The sequence below is a fragment of the Dipodomys merriami genome, unplaced genomic scaffold (assembly GCF_024711535.1).
Source record: "Dipodomys merriami isolate MVZ:Mamm:240054 unplaced genomic scaffold, mDipMer1.0.p SCAF_70, whole genome shotgun sequence".
Classification (NCBI taxonomy): domain Eukaryota; kingdom Metazoa; phylum Chordata; class Mammalia; order Rodentia; family Heteromyidae; genus Dipodomys; species Dipodomys merriami.
The window spans coordinates 334,498-357,465 of NW_027206291.1; the positions used below are offsets into that span (position 1 = coordinate 334,498).

General features: G+C 53.8%; 2 protein-coding genes and 1 non-coding gene across 8 annotated transcripts; 2 read left to right on the plus strand and 1 right to left on the minus strand.

The window, feature by feature from the left end:
- The first annotated feature begins 1,271 nt into the window (after nt 1–1,271).
- LOC138817771 (synaptonemal complex central element protein 2-like) lies at nt 1,272–14,554 on the plus strand. 4 transcript variants are annotated; one of them, XM_070008431.1, is made up of 5 exons: nt 1,272–1,342; nt 1,778–1,893; nt 12,311–12,482; nt 12,897–13,085; nt 14,319–14,554. In XM_070008431.1, exons 1-5 carry the CDS (start codon nt 1,328–1,330, stop codon nt 14,388–14,390), a joined length of 564 nt encoding a protein of 187 aa, XP_069864532.1. In that variant the 5' UTR covers nt 1,272–1,327; the 3' UTR covers nt 14,391–14,554. The 4 variants fall into 4 exon arrangements, with proteins under 4 accessions (XP_069864532.1, XP_069864530.1, XP_069864533.1 ...); XM_070008429.1 differs by lacking the exon at nt 1,272–1,342 and adding an exon at nt 1,558–1,662; XM_070008432.1 differs by lacking the exon at nt 1,272–1,342 and adding an exon at nt 1,558–1,662 and having other exon boundaries at nt 12,374–12,482.
- LOC138817879 (U6 spliceosomal RNA) lies at nt 10,512–10,616 on the plus strand. Its single transcript, XR_011368929.1, has one exon. It is a non-coding gene; the product is annotated as a U6 spliceosomal RNA (small nuclear RNA).
- Nucleotides 14,537–22,475, minus strand: LOC138817770 (glutaryl-CoA dehydrogenase, mitochondrial-like). Of its 3 annotated transcripts, XM_070008426.1 has the most exons (11): nt 22,271–22,474; nt 22,147–22,182; nt 20,953–21,096; nt 20,736–20,798; nt 20,233–20,403; nt 19,495–19,624; nt 19,202–19,418; nt 18,469–18,572; nt 18,118–18,243; nt 17,769–17,929; nt 14,537–15,300 (listed from the first exon to the last, which is right to left on the minus strand). In XM_070008426.1, exons 1-11 carry the CDS (start codon nt 22,359–22,361, stop codon nt 15,227–15,229), a joined length of 1,317 nt encoding a protein of 438 aa, XP_069864527.1. In that variant the 5' UTR covers nt 22,362–22,474; the 3' UTR covers nt 14,537–15,226. The 3 variants fall into 3 exon arrangements, with proteins under 3 accessions (XP_069864527.1, XP_069864529.1, XP_069864528.1); XM_070008428.1 differs by lacking the exon at nt 18,118–18,243 and having other exon boundaries at nt 22,271–22,475; XM_070008427.1 differs by lacking the exon at nt 22,147–22,182.
- Between the last annotated feature and the right edge of the window lie 493 nt (nt 22,476–22,968).

Sequence of the window (22,968 nt, forward strand, 5' to 3'; positions counted from 1 at the left end):
AAGCGCTCTACCACTGAGCCACCTTCCCAGCCCTTTTTAAGTTGTGTGTGCATGAGAAGTAGTGTGAATTTGGGGTCTGGCTCTTCCTAGGCAGGTGCTCTGCCATCTGAACCACCCTTAAAAATATTTGCAACACATTGCTATTAGATTTTTTTTAGGGGGGGGGCAGTTGTGGGGCTTGAACTCTGGGCCTGGGCGCTGTCCCTCAGCTCTTCAGCTCAAGGCAAGCACTCTACCACTTGAGCCACCGCACCACTTCCGGTTTTCTGGTGGCTTATTGGAGATCAGAATCTCACGGTCTCTCCTGCCCGGGCTGGCTTTGAACCGCGATCCTCAGAGCTCAGCCTCCTGAGTAGCTGGGGGCCCGGCGTGGGCCTCGGCCTCCCGGAGTTGGGGGCCGGGCGTGGGCCTGCCGGGGGCCGGGGGGCCGGGCGTGGGCCTGCCGGGGGGCCGGGCGTGGGCCTGCCGGGGGGCCGGGCGTGGGCCTCGCCGGGGGGCCGGGCGTGGGCCTCGCCGGGGGGCCGGGCGTGGGCCTCGCCGGGGGCCGGGGGGCCGGGCGTGGGCCTGCCGGGGGCCGGGGGGCCGGGCGTGGGCCTGCCGCGGGCCGGGGGGCCGGGCGTGGGCCTGCCGGGGGCCGGGGGGCCGGGCGTGGGCCTGCCGGGGGCCGGGGGGCCGGGCGTGGGCCTGCCGGGGGCCGGGGGGCCGGGCGTGGGCCTGCCGGGGGCTGGGGGCCGGGCGTGGGCCTCCCCGGGGGGCCGGGCGTGGGCCTCAGGGCCACGGCGCTGCTGAGATGATTTTTGTTCATGACCAAGCTTGCTTTCTTTTTTCAATGGAGAGCTTTATTTGCTGCGCTGGTGTGCGCTGCAGGGAGCCCGGGCCTGCGGCGGGCGCGGCCGGCTCTGCACCGCGGCGCCGCCTCCCCGGCCCCAGCGCACGCCGCAGTCCCCACACTCGGGTCCAGATACCCGGCTCGCAGCCGGCCTGGGCGCCCAAGAGCAATCCCATCTCATGCCTGCAGTCTAACGTTAGATTCTCAGCGTCACTGGGGAAGCAAAATCCCCAGACAGTAAACTAAGACGTACGGAGCCATAGCTCCGCAAGCCTGACGCCATGGGGGGGGGGGGAGACGCTGGACCCGCGCACATGCGCACTGCGCGAGGCGCCGGCGGGGCGCGCGCAATCCCAGTACAGCTCAACTGCCGCCCAACGGCTCGGCCGGGTCCGTCTGCGCGCGCAGGTCCCCCGCGTGGGCGGGGCGCACGGGGGGGAGGGGACGGAGGCTGCGCGTGCGCAGAACGCGCGCGCGTAAAAGGCGGGAAAAGACCGAATGGAGCGTCAGGGAGTAAGCGGCGGTGTCGGCGTCCTTCACGTGGAGGGGCGGGCGGGCGAGCGAGCGGCCAAAGGAACGGCCGCGATCCTGGGCTTCCCCTGCAGCACCGAACCCGGCCCCTTCTTCCCTGCCGCCGAGGCCGCCGGGCGCGCGGTGTCGGCTGACTGACGGACGGCCGGGGCCGGGGCGGGGCGTGACCGGCTCCCACGCCGGGCGCGCGGCGGGGCGCGGCGGGGCGGGGCGGGGTAGCGGCGGCCCGGCCCGCCATGCGCCAGCCCGGCCCTGCCGCTTCTCCTCCCGCTGCGCCTCCATCCTCCCCCGGGACCCCGCAGGTCTCCCCATCCGGAGACCCCTATGTCGGGGGCTCCCCCCACCAGGGTCTCAGGGGCGGGGTCTCCCTCCCCCCCACCCCCCAAGCGGCCTCTCAAGCGTGGGCTGTGCTCGCAGGTGGACCCGGCCCACAGAGAAGACAGCGAATCGGAGCCACAGCCCATGGGGGACAGCAAGGAGCAGCCGCAGGGCGAGGACAGCCGCGAGGAGGAAGCTGGTGGCGGGTCAGCTAGGTGAGGAAGGACCTTCCAGCAGCTTCTGTCGGCGACGCTCTTCGGGGAGAGCTGTCAGGCGTGGTTTTGGGGTGTGGGGGAGAGGCCGGTTTCCCTCGGATACAGCAAAGAGCTAATAACCTACACAGGGTACACGCAGTACACTTCTTCCTTGTGTAGGTATCCATGGAGTTCGAATCAACGACCTTCCTCCATTCCACACCCCCCTCCTCGGCCTCCCCCTCCCCCGAAGCGGACCCCAAATCTACACATGTGCAGTCCTTGCTAACACATGGCCTATAGTATTTCCATAGACGCTCATCACCTCCTTCTTTAGACTTTCTTGGTTGACCCAATGACTTGTTGTAGAGACAGGTGCCTGTGGTTCACGCCTGTAATCCCAGCTGCTCAGGAGGCTGAGATCTGAGGATTCAGGTTTGAAGCCAGCCCTGGAAAAAAAGTCCATGAGATTTATCTCCCAATTAACGACCAAAAGGAAAACAAAAACAAAAAAGTGGCGTTCCAGCCTTGAGTGAAAAAGCTAAAGGACAATGCCCAAACCTTGAGTTCTTTTTTCTTTGGTCATAGGGCTTGAACTTTGGGCCTGGGCACTGTCCCTCAGCTCTTCAGCTCAAGGCTAGTGCTCTACCACTTGAGCTACAGCCCCACTTCCAGTTTTCTGGTGGTTTATTGGAGATAAGAGTTTCACAGACTTTCCTGCTCGGGCTGGTTTTGAACTGCGATCCTCAGATCTCAGCCTTCTGTGTAGCTAGATTACAGGTGTGAGCCACCAGTGCCTGGCTCCAGGCCTTGAGTTCTAATCAGTACACACACACAGATACCTGTTACAGTGCCAGTAGGTGGCGGAAAGGGTGACATGAAGAGCCCAGCCCCAGATGAAAAATTCTTGACACCCTCTTTCCCAGCTAAACCAATAAAAAGCTGGATGTAGTAGTTTTTGCCTGTCATCCTAGTTTATGTAGAAGAACATATATGCTAGTTTATAAAGAGGATCACAGTCCAGACTGGACTGGGTATAAAGATTAGAATGTACTTGGAAAAAATTAGGAAAAAGAAAAAGGGGTTTGGGTGTGATTAAAGTGATTAGAGCAACTGCTAGCAAATGCAGTGCCCTGAGTTCAATCCCCAGTACCACAACAAAAACAGCCTTATACAGACTGTAGCTCCTACCTACAACCCTAGCTACTCAAGGCTGAGATCTGAGGATCACAGTTTGAAGCCAACCTAGGCAGACAAATCCTTGAGACTTCATCAATTAATCAGCAAGAAGAAAAAAAAAAACTGAGCTGCAAATTCCATCTAATCAGTAACTGACTAGAAGCGTGGCTCTGGTGGCAGAGTACCAGTTAATGGAACATGAGGACTTGGAGTTCAATCCCAGTATTGCATATACATACATACGTGCATACATACATATATACTATACATGTACACCCATATATATGTATACATATACACCTGTTTATATGGTAGTCCAATAAAATGTGAAATAGTATTATATGAAAAAGACAAAAATGAAGATATCCATAGCCAGGTGCTAGTGGCTCATGCCTGTAATCCTAGCTATTCAGAATTGCAGTTCAAAGCTAGCCTGGGGGAAGTGGCGCTGTAGCTCAAGTGGTAGAGCGCTAGCCTTGAGCTGAAGAGCTGAGGGACAGCGCCCAGGCCCAGAGTTCAAGCCCCACGACCGACAAAAAAAAAAAAAAAAAAAAAAAAAACAAAGCTAGCCTGGGCAGGAAAGTCCCTGAGACCTTTATCTCCAATTAACCACCTCAAAACTGGAAGTGGAGCTGTGGCTCAAAGTGGTAGAGCACTAGCCTTGAGCAAAAAAGCTCAGGGATGGTGCCCAGGCCCTATGTTCAAGCCCCAGGACAGAAAAAAAAAAAAAAAAAAAAGACAATCATTCAGGGTGCTGGTGGCTCATGCCTGTCATCCTAACTATTCAAGAGGCTGAGATCTGAAAATCAGACAGCCTTGGCAGGAAAGTCTATGAGACTCATCTCCAATTAACCACCAAAATCTGGAAGTGCAGCTGTAGTTCAGGGAACTGCTAAGGGAGCTAAGGGAGCTGCCCGGCTCACTCCTGTAATCCTAGCTACTTAGGAGGATGAGATCTGAGGATGGTGGTTCAAAGCCAGCCCAGGCAGTAAAGTCCATGAGATTTTTTTTTTGGGGGGGGGTCCGGTCATGGGGCCTGAATGCTGGGCCTGGGCGCTGTCCCTCAGCTCTTCAGCTCAATGCTAGCGCTCTACCACTTGAGCCACAGTGCCACTTCTGGCTTTTTTTTTCTTTTTGCTTATATGGTGCTGAGGAATCGAACCCAGGGCCTCATGCATGCAAGGCAAGCACTCTACCACTGAGCCACCTTCCCAGCCCCAAGTCCAATTTCCAGTTAACCATCAGAAAACTGTAAATGGAGTTGTGGCTTAAAGTGGTAGAGTGCTAACCTTGTGCAAAAAAGCTCGGGAACAGTGCTCAAGCCCCATGACTGACCACAAACACACACACAAATACAACATACCTTGTTGCTTGAAATGTCAATGGCTATCTGAGCTGTTGGAAAATGGCACTTAAATACAGAAGATTCCCACAAACTAATTGGTAAAGGGGACCAAAAGCAATTCTTCCAGGCACAATAATGCAGACCTATTGTGATGTGCCTGGAGGATGTAAATGTGTCACCTGTAATTTCTACTTTATTATTTCAGATGTAAGAAGGAAAAAGTCTATAGTAATGATGCAATTCTGAGGTTTTAATTTTTTATTTTTCCTTCATCTCTTGAGACCAGGACTCAAACTCAGTACCTGCACCAGCGTTTGCTCATTGGCCAGTGCTATCTACCAACTGAGCCATGCCTCCTGCTCCTTTAATTTTTATTTATAAAAATTACAGGCTCATGCCCATAATCCTAGATACTCAGGAGGCTGAGATCAGAGGAGTATAGTTCGAAGCCAGCCTGGGCAGGAAAGTCCATGAGACTCATCACCAGTGAACCACCTGAAAACCAAAGTGGCACTATGGCCAAGTGCTAGAGCATTAGACTTGAACTGAAGAGCTTGGACAGCGCTCAGGCCCAGAGTTCAAACCCCACAACTGACAAAAAAAAATTAATTTACTGTTATTGGTGCTATGAGATTGAACTTAGGGGCTTGTACATGTTTTTTTATTTTATTCTGATTCCAAATTTTTTCCTCCCATTGTTAGCCATCGAATTCAGGGTCCCATACTAAGTAGTGCTCTACCACTGAACTACATCCCCACCCCAGCCCCTATTCTGAATTATTTTTTCTAGTCCTGGAGCTTGAACTCAGGGCCTAAACTTCTTTTGCTCAAGGCTAGCCCTCTACCACTTGAGCCACAGTGCTACTTCCAGATTTTTGTGTTTATGTGGTACTGAGGAATCCAACCCAGGGTTTCATGCATGCTAGGTAAACACATTTACCACTAAGCCACATTCCCAGCCCTGAATTGTTTTGTTTTTAAGATGAGGGTCTCATGTAGCTCAAAGTGACGACGTGACCCAGGCTGGCCTCCAACTCCCAATACTCCTGACTTTGCCTCCCTAGTCTTGGGGTTACAGGCATGCACAACCACACGCAGCTGGTTCTGAATACTTTTGATCTATGGTTGTTTGATGTCAGCCGGTGGATATGAGGTCACCACATAGCTGTCAGAGGGTGCAATAAGCTCTAAGAAAAAGCTTGGGGTGGGCAGTTGAGATGGAGTCTCAGAATGTCTGTGCAGAGGGGGTACAAGCAAAGCATGTGAGTAGGGAGGACCCTTCTCCAGGAGGAAGGACAGTACTTGGAGCAGCATGATTTAGGAAAGAAATACAGTTGGACGGTGAATGATCTTTTAGCTGAGAGTTTAGAATAGCGAAATGACACCACATGGGTAAAACAATGGCTACCTCTGAGGCTGGCAGGCTGGCATTAATGCAGTTTTACTGGAACCAAGCCTTGCTTGTTCCCCACCTCTTGTCTGACTGCTTCTCACAGAGTTGGCAACAGAGACCACCTGGTCCTTTATATAAGTTGGTCCTCCTTTGGACTAAAGTATAACAGACTCCCTCTAGTGGTCATGTGGAGAACAGCCTGGAGGGACAAGGGAGGTCAGGAAGGATCTAGAGACAAGACGATGGGGTGTGCCCATAGTGGTTAGAAGGGGTCAAATTTGAATATATTTAAGAAGCCGAAGCTGAAAAATTGCTAATGGGGTCTGGAGACATGCTTCAAGTGGGAGTACTTGCCTAGCCAGTGCATAGTCTAAGCCCTAACCCTGGCTGCTCAGGAGACAGAAGGATCATGATTTGAAGCCAGCCAGGATAGGAAAGTTAGTAAGACTCTTTTTGTTGTTGTTGCTGCTGCTTGTGGGGCTTGAACTCTGGGCTTGTGGGGCTTGAACTCAGGGCCTGGGCACTGTCCCTGAGCTTTTGACCAGCTAGCGCCTTACCACTTTTTTTTTTTTTTTTTTTGGGGGTCCTGTCGTGGGGCCTGAACTTTGGGCCTGGGCGCTGTCCCTCAGCTCTTCAGCTCAAGGCGAGCGCTCTACCACTTGAGCCACAGCGCCACTTCTGGCTTTTTTCTTTTTGCTTATGTGGTGCTGAGGAATTGAACCCAGGGCCTCAGGCATGCAAGGCAAGCACTCTACCACTGAGCCACCTTCCCAGCCCACGCCTTACCACTTTTGACCCACAGTGCCACTTCAAGTTTTTTAGTGGTTCATTGGAGATAAGAGTCTCACAGGCTTTCCTGCTTGGGCTGGCTTTGAACCACGATCCTCAGATCTTAGTCTCCTGAGTAGCTAGGATTACAGGTGTGAGCCAATAGTGCCTAGCCTTAGTAAGACCCTTATCCTCAATCAATAAACAAAAATCCAGAACTGGAACTGTGACTCAAGTGGTAGAAAATTATCTGTGAGTAGAAAAGCTAAGGGATAGGACCCACGCCCTGGGTTCAAGCCCCAATATTGTGACACAAAAAAAAATAGCCCAAGTCCAAACTCTAGTCACATATACATATTTAATGTTGAATGCTGGGGTAAGAGGAAATTGGGGCATTAGAGATGATCAATTTTTTGTTAACTTTTTTTTGTGTGTGTGTCAGTCATGGGGCCTGAACTCTGGGCCTGGGCACTGTCCCTCAGCTCTTCAGCTCAAGACTAGTGCTCTACCACTGGATCCACAGCACCACTTCCAGCTTTTTCTGCTTATGTGGTGCTGAGGAATCAAACCCAGGGCCTCATGAATGCAAGGCAAGCACTCTACCACTGAGCTACCTTCCCAGCCCCTGGCTAGTTTTTGAATGTTTGTTCACCAAATATTAAAGGTCCACTTTGGCCAGACATAGTTTTGCCTGCTAGGAATCCAGCAGTGAGCAAATCATAATTTCTGCTCTTTTGGAACTTAAGTTCTTTCTTTCTTTCTTTCTTTCTTTCTTTCTTTCTTTCTTTCTTTCTTTCTTTCTTTCTTTCTTTCTTTCTTTTCTTTCTTTCTTTCTTTCTTTCTTTTGATTGTTTTTGCCAGTCCTGGGGCTTGAACTCAGGACCTGGGCATTGTCCCTGAGCTTCTTCGGCTCAAGGCTAACACTCTACCACTTGAGCCAAAGCACCACTTCCAGCTTTTTCTGTGTATGTGGTACTGAGGAATCGAACCCAGGGCTTCCTGCATGCTAGGCAAGCACTCTATCATCACTAAGCCACATTCTCAGTCACCAGTCTGCTTTGTCTCTCCCAGGGTGCATGTTCTAGAGATTTCATGTAAATGGAATCATGTGGTCCTTTGTATCCAGCTTCTTTCAGTGGGCCTATTTCCAAAGTTCTTCCATGCCATAGTATTTACCAGAACTTTATTTATTTATTTATTTGGTCTGTCGTGGGGCTTGAACTCTGGGCTTGGGCGCTATCCTTGCACTCTTCAGCTCAAGGCAAGCGCTCTACCCCTTGAGCTGCAGCACCACTTCTGGTTTTCTGGTGGTTTATTGGAGATAAGAGTCTCATGTACTTTCATGCCCGGGCTGGCTTTGAACCGTGATCCTGAGATCTCAGCCTCCTGAGTAGCTAGGATTACAGGCGTGAGCCACTGGCGCCCAGCTTAGAACTTTATTCTTTCTTACAGCCAAACAACATCCTGTCTTTTGAATCTATATTTATCCATTAGTACGTTGATGAACACTTTTGGGATGATGAATAATGTTGCTATGAACACCCATATGTAAGTTTTTACCAGGCACCAGCAGCTCATACTTGTCATCCTAGTTACTCAGGAGGCTGAGAGCCAGAGGATTGTGGTTCAAAGCCAGTTTGGGTTACAAAAAAATTTGGCAAGATTCCATTTCCAAACACAACCAAATGTGGTTGTGGTCATTCACATGACTGCCTGGCCCAAGTGAGAATTTCTGGAGCCAAACTCAGGAAGGGCTAGAGCTGTCATGGTGGGGGTCACTGTGCTGGCAGTGAATGAGAGCTGCTGAGAGAGAGAGAGCAGAGGTTGAGGACAGGACCCTGGGGCCTCCAGACAGAGAGTCAGCATCCCCTTGTCTCCCCCATTCATTGGCTGAAAAGCAAGCCACAGGTCAGAATGGATTCTAGGTGTGTGCTGTCCATCATAGATCAGAGAAAGGGGAGGAACAACTGATGTTTGTTTGATAATCTTACTGCGGCTGTGTGGCAAAGAGACTGACCATTGCTAATCATTAGAGTCTTCAAGACACTCCACAGGAACTTAAGGCATATGGGTGAAGATCAGTGTTTGGCCAGTTAACAGATGCTCAGCAGATACTCAGCAGCATGATTAAAGCGTTAGCACATTTCTGGAGAGGGAATAGAGATGGAAACAGGATCAGCCACTCAGAATCAAACCTCCCCCTCCTGGCTGCACTTGCACAACATCACCTTGCCCAAGAGCCAGAGATTCTGCTCTGCTTCTCCTGGAAGTTTGATTAGATCCTCTCCTCCTGGGCCTTCTGCCCCCATGGTCATAAGTGGCTGGCAGATTGTTTACTTGTTTATCTCTGTTAGAGGCCACGGAGGGAAGGAGGGAGGGCTGGCCCCAGCAGCGGGTAGCTTTGGCTCCCACGCCTGCCAATCACAGCTTTACCTGGAGAGAACAGATGGTCTCTTCACTTAGACCATTTTCTGGAGCCCTGCCAGCCTGGGTCCTGCTTGGGAAACTGTCCTAATCCTCGCAGCTAGGGACTTCATAGAAGGACACACAGAATGGATGAATGTGGACTGGTGTGTAATAGCCCACACCCCATGCTGTCCCCCCTGCCCCCTGCAGGTCAGACACACTAGGCACACGGTGTTGGGCTTCTTCCACATCAGGCCTCAGGCCAGGATTTGGCAACAGAACCTGGCCCAGGAGCTGGGGAAGCCAGTGGCGAGGATACCACACATTTTGTTTATTAAAGCTAATTGGTGAATGCAGGCCCAGGGAAGCCTATGAGTCATTACCATCCTGATTCATATGCAGCTGCTGAGCATTATGAAAAATGAAACAGGAAGGATGAAGCCCCCAGAGGAAAGGCTGGAAAAACATAAAGAAGCTCTCAGCAGACATCCCATGCAGGCTATTGTCCCACCATGAGATATAAATTGATTGAATTCGAATGATTTTTCACCATTTGCAAAGCTGCCATTCTTGGAGCCTTAGGAAGCAAGGTCTCAGAGCCAGTGGCAGCTTGAACAGGTTGTGGACAATGATGATCTCATTGATTTGAATTTTGGGGTTCTAAAATTCTGGGGGGCGGGGGTGTCTTGGAGAGGTTGAGACAAAAGGGAAACTGCAAGGTGTGTGAGCAGGATTAACGGTACCAGCCTGGCAGTGGCTCGTTCATTTTGACATTCGGCAAACACTTATGCCTTTGGGGTACTAAGCAGCCTGGCTGAGCAGAATGCAGCCCCGCCCTCAGCCTGTGGGTACTGGGGGAGGGGGCTGAAGTGCAGAAACGGTGACCGCTTCCTGGCCAGTTGAGGAGGGGGCAGTTAGGAGAAGCTAGACAGCTGCTTTGTTGTGAAGGAGACAGAAAGGGAACGTCACCCCAGCTGAAGGCTAATAAGTTAGGGATGTTGTGAAGGTGGCAGATTGCTGGAGACAGAAGGAGGACACAAGGCCAGGCTGAGGACATGGCTAAGGGGCCACACACTTGGCTAGCATGCGGGAGGCCCCGAGCTGGAATCTCAGCACCAATGAAATAAAACAGACCAGAAAGAGGATGTAGGTCTTGATCCTGGAAGGCCTTTTCTGCTTTGTGAAGATATTCACGCTTGATCCTGTGAGGGGTAGTTGTGGGGGCACATGCTTATGGTTCTGGTATTTTCTGGGCACTCAGGAGAATCTCAAGTTTGAGGCCAGCATGGGTTATATAGCAAGTTCAAGACTAGCTTGAGAATCTATCTTTACAAAAAGGGGGGCTGTTAGTATGGCTAAATGGTACAGCACTTGTATTTGCTGGACCTGGGTTCCATTCCTAGCCCCCTTTAAAATAGGTATATAACCAGAGTTAGTGGCTCATGCTTATAATCCTAACTACTCAGGAGCCTGAGCCCGGAGGATCATGCTTCAAACATCCAGTTTAACATCTCCAGTTAACTACCAAAAAAAAAAAAAAAAAGCTGGGTACTCACTTCAGCAGCACATATACTAAAACTGGAGCTATCCAGAGAAGATTAGAGAGGACTCTGCATGAAGGATGACACAAATTCTGAGGCATTCCTTTTTTTTTTTTTTCAGATCCAAAAAAAAAAAAAAGAAAAAAGAAAAATGGAGGTGTGGCTCAAAGTAGTGGAGTGCTAGCCTTGAACACAAAAGCTCAGGAACAGTGCCCAGGTCCTGAGTTCAAGCCCAGGATGGGCAAACACACAAAGATATGAACAGATGTACATGTAAATCTATAGAGATAGATATCACCCTATACTATAAAGATCCTTTGGAGAAAGGAGAGGCAGAGGGAATGAAGCTGGGGGGTATGGAGGGAAGAGGTGGGAGTTGGGCAGAGCCTTGATGAAGAGCAAGGGTGTCAGAGTATCCAGGATCAGGGCCCGGGATGTAAAAGGAAGACAGCAGAGGCCTGAGCAAGCCCTGAGGTCAGGTGTTGGGACTGGCAGGGGAGGGTGGTTAACAGTGTTGCTGATGAGCTAGTGTGCCACGCAGCTTTTTTTGTTGTTGTTGGTTGTGGGTCTTGAACTCTGGGCCTGGGCCCTGTCCCTCAGCTCTTCAGCTCAAGGTGAGCACTCTACCACTTGAGCCACAGCGCAACTTCTGGTTTTCTGATGGCTTATTGGAGATCAGAGTCTCACGTACCTTCCTGCCCGGGCTGGCTTTGAACTGTGATCCTCAGCTCTCAGCCTCTTGAGTAGCTAGGATGACAGGCATGAGCCACCAATGTCCAGGTGCAGGAACTGTTTTATTTGAAAGCTTTCTTACCCACATGCTGAGATACAATCAGAGGTAGAATAGTTTTAGGATATGTAGATTTCTCTTTCTACAATCTTGGCTGTCATAGGGATGAGAGGAGGTGGCTGCGTGAGGGAGACCTCTGGTTGAATGGAGGTGTTTGTGTTTGTATGACAGAGATATTTGGTTGGTCAGTCTGCATTAGTTATGCTTATTTCAAAGAGCAAGTTGATATAAAACAACAGTGGACTCGGGTATCTGACAGATCTTGTTTATGTGCGTGTGTCCTGGGGCTTGAAGTCAGGGCCTGGGCATTATCCCTGAGCTTTTTTGTTTCTGGGTTTTATTTTTTTTGCTGGTCGTGGGCCTGATATCTGGGCCTAGGTGCTGTGCCTCGGCAATTCAGCTCAAGGCTAGTGCTCTACCACTTGAGCCACTGTGCCACTCCCAGCTTTTTCTGGTTATGTGGTACTGAGGAATCGAACCCAGGGCCTCACGCATGCAAGACAAGCACTCTACCACTAAGCCACCTTCCCAGCCCCATTTCCAGCTTTTTCTGCTTATGTGGTGCTGAGGAATTAGCCCAGGGCTTCATGCATGCAAGGCAAGCACTCTACCACTGAGCCACATTCCCAGCCCCAGCCCTGAGCTTTTTTGGCTCAAGGCTAGCACTCTAGCACTTTCAGTTACAGCTCCACTTCCGGTTTTCTGGTGGTTTATTGGAGATAAGAGTCTCATAGACTTTCCTGCCGGGGCTGGCTTTGAACCTTGATCCTCAGATCTCAGTCTTCTGAGTAGCTAAGATTATAGGCGTGAGCCAATGGTGCCTGGCAGATCGCCGCTCTTCTTGGCAGCAGGTGGGGCGGAGGGGGGGGGCTGGGGAAGTTCCAGGGAATGCAACCCAGGACCTTCTGCATTTCAAGTACACACTGACCAAGAAGGGGTCTCAGAGCATTGAGTGCGGACCTCTAAGCCATGCCCTTTTAGAAGTCAGGTTCCTACCCTTGTATCTCCAATTCCAGTACCAACCGCCAGGGGGTGCTGGAGGGGAAGTCAGGACCCTACTTCTCCTCTCTGGAATCCAGCATTGAAATCCTGAAGAAGAGAGCCCAGGAGCTTATTGAAAACATCAACGAGAGCAGGCAGAAGGACCTCGCACTCATGGCCAACTTCCGAGACAGCCTCAAGATTAAGGTGAAGGACTCCACCGAGTGGGAGGGGAGGTATTCCTTAAAGGGAAAGAAGCCAGGCACCAGTAGCTCATACCTGAAATCCCAGCTACTCAGGAGGCTGAGATCTAGAGGTTTGTGGTTTGAAGCCAGCCTAGCCAAAAAAGTACATGAGACTCCATTTCAATAAACCAGCAGAATGTTGGGCTGGAGGTGTGGTTCAGGTAGTAGCGGGCCAGCAGAGCAAACAAGAAATTGAGAGATCCTGAGTTCACACCTCAGCACAACCAAAAGCAAAAATAATTGAAATGTAGACAATTTTACTGTCAATGGAGTTCTTTGTACCATTTAATAACATACAGAAAAGAAATCCACTTAGAACAAATCTGGTGATCAAAAAGAGGTTTTTGACCTTCTAAGATCACTCATTCTTTGAAAGGTCTCAGATCTGACAGAGAAGTTAGAGGAGAGGATGTACCAGGCTTACAACCAACACAGCAAGATCATTCAGGAACGGCTCCAAGAATTTACCCAGAAAATTGAAAAGATTAGCCAATTGGAGACAGAGCTCAGAGAAGTCTGCCACACGGTGGAGACCATGTACAACGACCTGTGTGTCCAGCCTGAGGTAAGAGCCACTTTCTCATGGGGTGTGGCCTGGGTGTCTGAGACAGGGGACTTGGGATGGTTTACTGAGAGTAAATATAAACAGAAACCAAGGACTTTTTGTGTGTGTGTATGTGCCAGTCTTGAAGCTTGAACTCGGGGACTGGTGTTTCTTGCACACAGCTGGTACTCTATCCCTTAAGCCACAGCTCCACTTCCAGCTTTTTGGTGATTAACTGGTGATAAGAGTCTCATGGACTTTCTGCCCAGACTGGTTTTAAACTGCAATCCTCAGATCTCAGCCTCCTGAATAGTTAGGATTATAGCACTGAGGTTTGAATTTAGGGCCTCACATGTGCTAGGCAGATGTTCTACTACTTTAGCCATTCTCCTAGCCATTCTTATTTATTTTTTGGGTCTGGTCATGGGGCCTGAACTCTGGGCCTGGGCGCTGTCCCTCAGCTCCTCAGCTCAAGGCTAGCGCTCTACCACTTGAGCCACAATGCCACTTCCAGCTTTTTTCTTTGTGCTTATGTGGTGCTGAGGAATCGAATCCAGGGCCTCAGGCATGCAAGGCAAGCGCTCTACCACTGAGCCACCTTCCCAGCCCCCCGTTTTTATTTATTGAATAGGGTGTGGGTTGTAATCCTCCTGTTTATACTTTCCACATAGCTAGGATGACAGGTGTATGCCTTGAAGCCCAGCTCTACCTTATTTATTTATTTTTGTTACTTTTTGTTAGTCATGGGACTTGAATTTAGGATTCAGGAGCTGTCCCTTCTACCACTTGAGCCACAGCTCCACTTTTGGTTTCCTGGGGTTAATTGGACACAAGAGTTTCAACACTTTTCTTGCCTAGGCTGGCTTCAAATCATGATCCTCAGATTTCAGCAGCTAGGAGTAGCTAGGATGACAGGTGTGAGCTGCCAGTGCTTAGGCTTATTCTTTGTTACAGTATCTTTTGAACATTTTACCAGGGCTGACCACAAACTGACATCTTCACTATCTCTTCCTCCGGGTTTTTGTTTGTTTGGCAGTGTTGGGGATGGAACCCAGGGTCTCACGCATACTAAGCTTACGCCCTGTCACCGTGTCACTGAGAAGCACTAGTGAGCTCACCACCAGACCCAACCCTAGGGGCCACAGTCCCTGCAAAACCCTCGCTGCCCCTGCCATCTGGTTTGGGGATCCCAGCATAGATGGTATGTTGAGCCAAAAAGCAAAACAGTTGTCATTTCTCCTCGTCTGTGGTCAGCTGAGCGGTGACAGAAGCACAGCATCCACCGTATCAGTCAGAAGAGACTGCTCCCGCTGCCCGCAGCCCTGAGGCCTGGGCAGTGCTTCACCCAGCTATGCCCATCCCCGCAGGGCAGAAGACGCCAGACAGGGGCCATGGCCCCCAGCGTGTTTGTCTGTCCTGTGGAACACCCGTGAAACTGCTGCCCAGTAGTGACAAGTAAATGTGTCCACATCTTGTGGTCAGATGCACAAGCTCTTTATTTTTCTTTCTTTCGTCCTGCCCCAGAAACCAGCATGAACAAGGCCTGGCTGGGGAGGGAAGGTGGCGGGTGGTGCCACCTAGGGGCCTGCTGGGGCCAGGTCTCCCAGGAGTACCTCCAGTGTACTTCCCCTCTCCCTGCTCCCCAGCCAAGCTGGAGGGTGAAATCAGCTCATTGCCTTACAAATGGATCCAGAAACAGAATCTTGTCTTCTTTTGAAGAGGCATAGACGAATGCCTTTCCATTGTTAATTTCCATATTTAAAAATAGTGAGCCAGGCACTGGTGGCTCACCATGTCATCCTAACTACTCAGGAGGCTGAGCTCTGAGGATTGTGGTTCAAAGCCAGCCTGGGCAGGAAAGTCCATGAGACTCTTTATCTCCAATAAAACACCAGAAAACTGGAAGTGGTGCTGTGGCTCAAGTGGTAGAGCACTTACTTTGAGCTGAAGAGCTGAGGGACAGCACCCAGGCCCAGAGTTCAAGCCCCCATGACCAGGGGAGGGTGATGTATACATATATATATACCGTTCTCTCCCTTCTCACCATACAATCAGGTCCATCTGCCATATTCCTAATTAAACTTAGAGCACAGGGGGCCCAGGCTCCCGCCAGGGTCTCTTCAGGAAGGGGCTTTGGAACATCCAGGCACTCTGAAGTGAATTTACTTGCCAGCCGTGAATGCCTGAATTCCCGTGATCGCTCTGCCGAGGATGAGCGCGTGGATATCGTGTGTACCTGCATGAGATTAGGAAGCCAGGTGAGAGTCCGTGCCGTGCAGAGCTCTCACTTGGCTTTTTCCCTCACCGCTGGTGCTTTTCCATTTGAGCCCCAGCTCTACTTGCAGGTTTTTGCTGGTTAATTCCTGCCTGGGCTAGTTGTGAGCCTCGATCCTCAGCTCTCAGCCTCCTGTCTAGGATTACAGGTGTGAGCCTGGTTTGGAGTCTTCACAGTTCATAACTGCCTACTAAGTCAGCCTTCAAGGGCTGTGTAGGGCTGTGTGTGGCTCTAGTGGTAGAGCACGTGCCTCACAGAGGGAGGCCCTCAGTTCCATCCTGAGTACCACACCAAATAAATACAGAACTAAGTAAAGTTAGTCTTCCTGTTCCTTAGGCTGTCACTTTAGAAGAACAGACCAACAAAGATGGCCTCTACTGAGGGCTGAGGGAAAGTCACATCTTAGTGAGGGCTGCCAGGAGGAACCTGGTAGATCACCATTCGGGCCATGCTAGGATTTTTTTTTTTTGGTTGGTCTCGGGGCTTGAACTCGGGGCCTGGGCGCTGTCCCTCAGCTTTTCAGTTCAAGGTGAGTGCTCTACCACTTGAGCCACAGCACCACTTCCAGTTTTCTGGTGGTTCACCGGAGACCGGAGATAAGAGTCTCAGACTTTCCTGCCCAGGTTGGCTTTGAACCATGATCCTCACATCTCAGCCTTCTGAGTAGCTAGGATGACAGGCATGAGCCACCAGAGCCCAGTGAGAAGATTCTTTTTACAGTTCTGTAACACAACTTGGAAAACCCAAACAGTCACGTTGTTTGCACTATACCCCAGATTGCAACTGGTCTCCCCCTGCCCTCGATCCTGCTACAGCTACCCTAGCTCACCTGGCCACACCTGTAGATGATTAAACGTTTGCTTCCCAACCCTGGGACCCTGCCTTCCACAGAGATGTGAGATCACACACCTGCAGACGCTATGGTACCTTTGCTTTTCCCCTTGGCACCCCTGGACCCAAGCTCCCCATCACTCGAGCCATGCCCCCTGCCCTCATGATGGCTTTGCTTGTTTTTTAAACTACCTGAGGGCTAGGAGAGCAAACAGTCCACAAACCATGATTGCTGACTCCCCATCCTGAAGCAATCCATCCCAGAGCCACCCTAGTGTTTCCACCTGTTCCCCTACTTCCGGGAAATAGGCCTCCCCTTAGTCACACAGCTCCCTCTACTTCCCAAGCCCTCCTCTGCCCAGCCCTCTAGCCATCCTCACCACCATTCTCCCACACACCCCTCTCAGTATCTCTGGCATGCTCCACCTAGTGGCCTAACAGAAACAAGATAGGGCTGTGAGCCTCATAGAAAGACATCCCCTGTCTGTGCTTGTTCTGTCTAGAAGCCTCTGTCAGCGGAGCTACTATCTCCCTCTATCTGCATGGCTCACACCAGATTGACTTTTTCTTTCCAGCCCCTCTTCCCTCACTGGAGATTGAATTTAAGGCCTCTGGCATGCTCGCCACCAGTGTTCTTTCACTTGAGCCACGCCTCCAGTCCTTTATATTTTTATTTTTCAGATAGAATTTAGTGCTTTTGCTTGGATCTTCATTCTTCTACCACTGCCTCCCAAGTAATAGAAATTACAGGCATGTTTGTAACCATACCTGGCCTTTTCTTTCTTTTTTCTTTTTTTTTTGGTTGGTTGTGGGGCTTGAACTCTGGGCCTGGGCGCTGTCCCTCAGCTCTTCAGCTCAAGGCTGGCCCTCTACCACTGAGCCACAGCACCACTTCTGGCTTTTTCTGCTTATATGGTGCTGAGGAATCAAACCCAGGGCCTCATGCATACAAGGCAAGTACTCTACCACTGAGCCACTTTCCCAGCTCCACCTGGCCTTTTCTTTCTTTTTTTTAGACAGTTGTGGGGCTTGAACTATGGGCCTAAGAGCTCTTCAGCTCAAGGTGAGCGCTCTTACTACTTGAGCCACAGCACCACTTCCAGTTTTCTGGTGGTTAATTGGACATAAGAGTCTCACAGACTTTCCTGCCCAGGTTGGCTTTGAACCACGATCCTCAGATCTCATCCTCCTGAGTAGCTAGGATTACAGGCATGATGCCACTGGTACCAGGACTTTCTTTCCTAAGGATCTTTTTCCACATCTGTCTTCCCCCAAGCCAGTTAGGACCTCGGTGTGAATCAGCATCAGCTGCGAGGTGTAAATGCCACAGTCTGCAAGTGTTTTTCCTTCTCTGCACATGAACTGGAATGGTGACTCTCATGCTGGTCCACAGCAGCGGTCCCTCAGTCTCAGGGAGGGGCAGAGAGAGAGGGCTGGGGGCACCATGAGTCTCATTGGAACCCTTCACTCCTACAGGCCCTGTGAGTGACTTGCCCTAGGCCGCACCATCACTAGGTGACCACAGAAGTAGCTCTGTACATGTCCCCAGCCCTGCCTGCTGTCCTCTTCCCACCCCCAGCCCACGTTGTGGCCCCTACCTTCATAGGTGTTCACAGCCTCCAAGTTCATGGCGTGTCGGATCACGTGATACTCATCACAAATCCCATTCCCCCCCAGTATGTCTCGGGCCTGGCGGGCGATGTCCAGGGCCTTCCCACAGTTATTCCTCTTGAGCAGGGAGATCATTTCCGGGGTGGCCCTGCAGGTAACATATATGTAACAAACACTGTTCTCTCTGGCTTGAGCAGACCCAGTGAGAGAGAGGTTCCCAATGAGAGCCCATTAAGTAGGAGAAGCGTGGGTCCCCGGGTGGGCCAGCAGCTGGGAAGGAGCTCCAAGGAGGGCCAGGGGGCACTCCTGACAGCCCCTCCCCCACGTGGCCCCTACTTGTTTTGGTCTTTCAAGCGGCCAAGCTGCAGGCAGGCATGGAGGCCCAGCGTGATCTCAGTGAGCATGTCCGCCAGCTTCTTCTGCACCAGCTGGTTCCTGGCCAAGGGGACGCCAAACTGCATCCTGGATGGGCGAGGTCGGGTGAAGTCTGGAAGGCGGCCCTCTCCTCTGTTCCCAGGCTGCCCCTCAGTTCACACCAGCCCGTGGCTCACCCAGCCCTCAGCGCTCAGGACCACTTCACGAAACAGGGCGCTTAAGTCGGGTGATGGGGACTGGAGAATCATTGGGATACAGGTAGGGTACCCCAGAACCCTACCCCCAGAAGCACCTGCAGAAGCCCACACACACCTATCTAGGGTGTACTGGCGGGCAGTGTGCAAACAGAACTCTGCAGCTCCCAGCACACCCCATGTGATACCAAATCGAGCGCTGTTGAGGCAGCCGAACGGTCCCTGCAGGGTGGATAGGAGACAGGGTGAGGCCCTGCAGAACTCCGATGCAGGAGACACCTCCTCCCTCCCACACACCCCACACAAGGGGACCTGGCCATCTAAATCACACACAGCCTGTGCAGAACCTCAGGATGATGGACCTCACCCGCCTGCTGGCTTTGGAGAGACAGTGTGTGTGTGTGTGTGACAGTGTGTGTGTGTGTGTGTGTGTGTGTGCACGCACGCTGGGGCTTGAACTCAGAGCCTGGGTTCTATCCCTTAGCTCATTTGCTCAAGGCTAGTACTCTACCACTTGAGCCACAGCTTTGCTTTTGGCTTTTTGGTGGTTCATTGAGATAAATGTCTCATGAACTTTCCTGCCTGGGCTAGCTTCGAATTGTGGTCCTCAGATCTCAGCCTCCTGAGTAGTTAGGTTTTATAGGTATGGGCCACTGCCACTGGTTTTGCACATGGTTCTATCCAGCCCAGACCCTGGGCCTGGTACTTAGGTTCAAGAGGTTGAGCTGAGCTTCAGCGGCTCTACTATGTGCTGGGCCAGAAGCTCAGGGGTCTCATCCATGTGGTCCCTGCCTAAGGAAAGTGAACCAGCAGGTGACCCAACACCAGAGCCCACAGTGCAGGCCACTCACTGCCAGGCCGGACACATTGGGCAGCACGTTTTCCTCGGGCACCTCCACGCCATCCATGATGATCATCCCAGTGGCCGAGGCCCGCAGGGAGAACTTGCCCTCGATCTTGGGGGCTGCCAGACCACGCATGCCCTTCTCCAGCAGAAAGCCCCGGATGCGGTCATCATCACAACGAGCCCATACTATGAACAGGTCAGCCACAGGTGCATTGGTGATCCTGGGGGGCAGGAAGGTCAGTGAGGAGTCTGGCTGCTGTCCCTCGCTCCCGACCACCCCTAGCCCAGGCCCCTCACCATGTCTTTGTCCCATTGAGGGTATAGCTTTTGCTCGATGGGTTATGGCGAGCTCTGGTCTCCATGCCGCTGGGGTCACTCCCATGGTTGGGTTCTGTGAGACCAAAGCAGCCTAGAATCTCCCCCTTGGCTGCAGGCAAAAGAGAGGGCCATGAGGCTGCCATGCCCCCACTCATCCCCCTAAAACAGATCAGCTTCTCTACTGAGCCAGACCTGCCTTCAGATTACTTAGGAGATGGAGGACAGGTCCCCAGGCCCCCAGGAAAGGGGCCCAGGAAGTCAGGAAGGAGTTGTAGTTGTGTCTTGTGCACAAAAGTTAGCAGGAGGAAGGTTTGAGGAGGCACTGGAGGCCTGACTCAAAGGGTAAAGCACCTGTCTCGCAAACACAATGTCCTGAGTTCAAACTCCAGTCCTGCCAAAAGAGTGATCAGGGATGTCACAGAAAGGTCAGCAGTGACCTGGTCACATGGGGCCTCCTGGATCCCATTAGGAAGTTAAGACTTTACACTTTGGACTGGGATGTGAAGCACAGAGCTCAGAGCAAATCAGGTGGAAGATGATGGTTGGGAGAGGGGAGGAGGAAGGGGAGGCAGGCCAAAGCTGGTCCAACTGGACCTTAGAGCATGGCAGGGGCCCAGGTGGCCACTGGGGAAATAGGGAAAGAAGGTAGGCTCAGGGGATAGCCTTATGACAATAGTGTGTGTGTGTGTACCCCACAAGCAGAGGCCAGAGGCTCACCCAGCCGGGGCAGGTATTTTTGTCGCTGCTCCTCACTGCCATAGACGTAGATGGGGTGCATGACGAGGGAGGACTGGACACTCATCATGGACCTGTAGCCGCTGTCCACCCGCTCTAGCTCTCGGGTCAGGAGCCCATAGGCTACCGATGAGACCCCAGCACAGCCATAGCCTAAGAATAGTAGGGGAAAGGCAGGTAGGACAACACAGGGTCAAAGTCCAACCCAGCTGGGACCCGGATCTTCCAGGGAGGGGCACTTAAGGAGACAGGCACGGAACTGGCCCTGGCTGCTGGGAGGTTTCTGGAGCTCATTCCCAAAGGCACCGGTTTACAGATTGGAAAGCAAAGGGGCGTGGCTCCTCTGGAAGAGCATTTACCCAGCATGCTCTTGGTTCAGGCCCCACTCCCACCAAACAACAAGAAAATTCCAGGGGACTAGGAATGGAAGGGGCCTTTGCCCACACATTACAGTCTGCAGAGAGTGGAGAGAAACGCGTCCCTACCTTTGATGGTGGGTCCCAGCACGCCCAGCTCCCCCATCTCAGAGACAATCTCTCGATGAAAAACTGCCAAGGGACAGAGAGAGATGCCAGAGCTCAGCTCTGGGCCCGGGAAGCCCAAGGCCCAGGACCAGCGGGACCCCAAGGCTAGAGCGGACGCAGCTGTCGGGCAATGGCAGAGGGGCGCGGCCCCAGGCGCCCGCCCTCCGGGCCTGGGCACCTTCATTGCGGTTGGCCAGCAGGATTCGAGGCATGAGCTGCTCCTGGCAGTAGTTGCGGAAGGTGTCCCGGATGAGGATCTCATCTGCTGTCAGCTGCTCCTCCAGCACCAGCGGATCCCGCCAGTCGAACTGGGGGCCAGAAGCTGGGCCGGGGACGGAGGACTCGCTCAGCCCTAGCCGGCCCGCGCACCGCCGCGCCCTCCCCCCGACCGGAGCTCCCCTCCCCCATCTCGCTCCATAAGCGAACGCGCAGGTCGAGAACAGATGGGACAGACGACCCCCCTCAGGCCCCGCGGGGACAGACCCCCCCACCGCCCGGCCCCGCCCCCGGCCAGGTCCCGGCCCCTCCCCCGGCCAGGCCCCGCCCCGGCCAGGCCCCGCCCCCGGCCTCCCCCGTCCCGCACGGCCTCCCCGGTCCCTCTCGGCCTCCCGTCCCGCACGGCCTCCCCCGTCCCGCACGGCCTCCCCCGTCCCGCACGGCCTCCCCCGTCCCGCCCGGCCTCCCCCGTTCCGCACGGCCTCCCCCGTTCCGCACGGCCTCCCCCGTCCCGCCCGGCCTCCCCCGTTCCGCACGGCCTCCCCCGTCCCGCCCGGCCTCCCCCGTCCCGCCCGGCCTCCCCCGTCCCGCCCGGCCTCCCCGGTCCCTCCCGGCCTCCCCCGTCCCGCCCGGCCTCCCCCGTCCCGCACGGCCTCCCCGGTCCCTCTCGGCCTCCCGTCCCGCACGGCCTCCCCGGTCCCTCTCGGCCTCCCGTCCCGCACGGCCTCCCCCGTCCCGCACGGCCTCCCCCGTCCCGCACGGCCTCCCCCGTCCCGCCCGGCCTCCCCCGTTCCGCACGGCCTCCCCCGTTCCGCACGGCCTCCCCCGTCCCGCCCGGCCTCCCCCGTTCCGCACGGCCTCCCCCGTCCCGCCCGGCCTCCCCCGTCCCGCCCGGCCTCCCCCGTCCCGCCCGGCCTCCCCGGTCCCTCCCGGCCTCCCCCGTCCCGCCCGGCCTCCCCCGTCCCGCACGGCCTCCCCGGTCCCTCTCGGCCTCCCGTCCCGCACGGCCTCCCCGGTCCCTCTCGGCCTCCCGTCCCGCACGGCCTCCCCCGTCCCGCACGGCCTCCCCCGTCCCGCACGGCCTCCCCGGTCCCTCTCGGCCTCCCGTCCCGCACGGCCTCCCCCGTCCCGCACGGGGTCCGGCGGGGATCCTTACATTTGGCCGCTTGGCTCTGGCTCTTCCCGCCCTTCTCTGCAAACGCACACAGGAAAGTCACCCCTGGAAAGTGCCCGACCCCCAGCGGCTCCCCACTCCACCGCAACCAAGGTCCCGCACTGACCGGTGGGCGCCGGCGCCGAGCCCCACGCGCGCAGGACGCGGAGGCCGGGCCGGCGGCTCAGCAGCCGCGCGGAGATCCTGCTCAGGGCCATGCCGTCAGCGGGCGACACAACCGCCGGCGACCTAAAGCAGCGGGGTGTCGGGATCCCGGGGCTCCCAGCCGGCGCCGGGCCCCACCGCGCTCTCTTACCTGGTGCCTCTGGCGCGGCGGAGAACGGCTCAAGCTTGGGACACAGCCGGAGGGGGGCGGGACGGAGGCAGCATGGGGCTTCTCATTGGTTCTTTCCAGGACCCGCTCCTCTCTGGTCCCGCCATTTAAAGGGGCTACGGAGTCCCCGTCGGCGGAGGTCGCAGGCGTAGGCCTAAGTACCTTAGCTCCTTTAAGAAGCAAACCAGGAAAGGGGCGGAATGCGAATGCGCCGATCTGATTGGTCAGCTGCATCCCTGCTCTGATTGGTGCTGGCGGGGGCCGGACCCGCTTTTAATCAACCAGTTGGTGGGGGAGTGTGCTGAAGGATCTCAACGTTAAGTGAGAAAGCTTGAGGCACAGGAAAGGAGAGTCCTGGAACCCAGCAGGCCAGACCTTTAAGGTCTCCTTTTAAGTGGAGTACTGGTGGAGGGAAAGGTGGGCTGCCAGTGGGAGTTCCCAGCCCAACCTGTCTGCCAGTCTGTCCCAGAGAACAGGAGTTAACTCGTGTG

Coding starts and splice junctions, on each gene's coding strand:
- LOC138817770 (XM_070008426.1), bottom strand. CDS start 22,361: ATGGCCCTGAGCAGGATCTCCGCGCGGCTGCTGAGCCGCCGGCCCGGC. Junction 21,097..22,146: donor CCAGAGCCAAGCGGCCAAAT/GTAAGGATCCCC, acceptor TCCCCGGCCCAG/CTTCTGGCCCCCAGTTCGAC. Junction 20,404..20,735: donor GCTGGGACCCACCATCAAAG/GTAGGGACGCGT, acceptor TACTATTCTTAG/GCTATGGCTGTGCTGGGGTC.
- LOC138817771 (XM_070008429.1), top strand. CDS start 1,597: ATGCGCCAGCCCGGCCCTGCCGCTTCTCCTCCCGCTGCGCCTCCATCC. Junction 12,483..12,896: donor GAGACAGCCTCAAGATTAAG/GTGAAGGACTCC, acceptor ATTCTTTGAAAG/GTCTCAGATCTGACAGAGAA. Junction 13,086..14,318: donor ACCTGTGTGTCCAGCCTGAG/GTAAGAGCCACT, acceptor GTCTGTGGTCAG/CTGAGCGGTGACAGAAGCAC.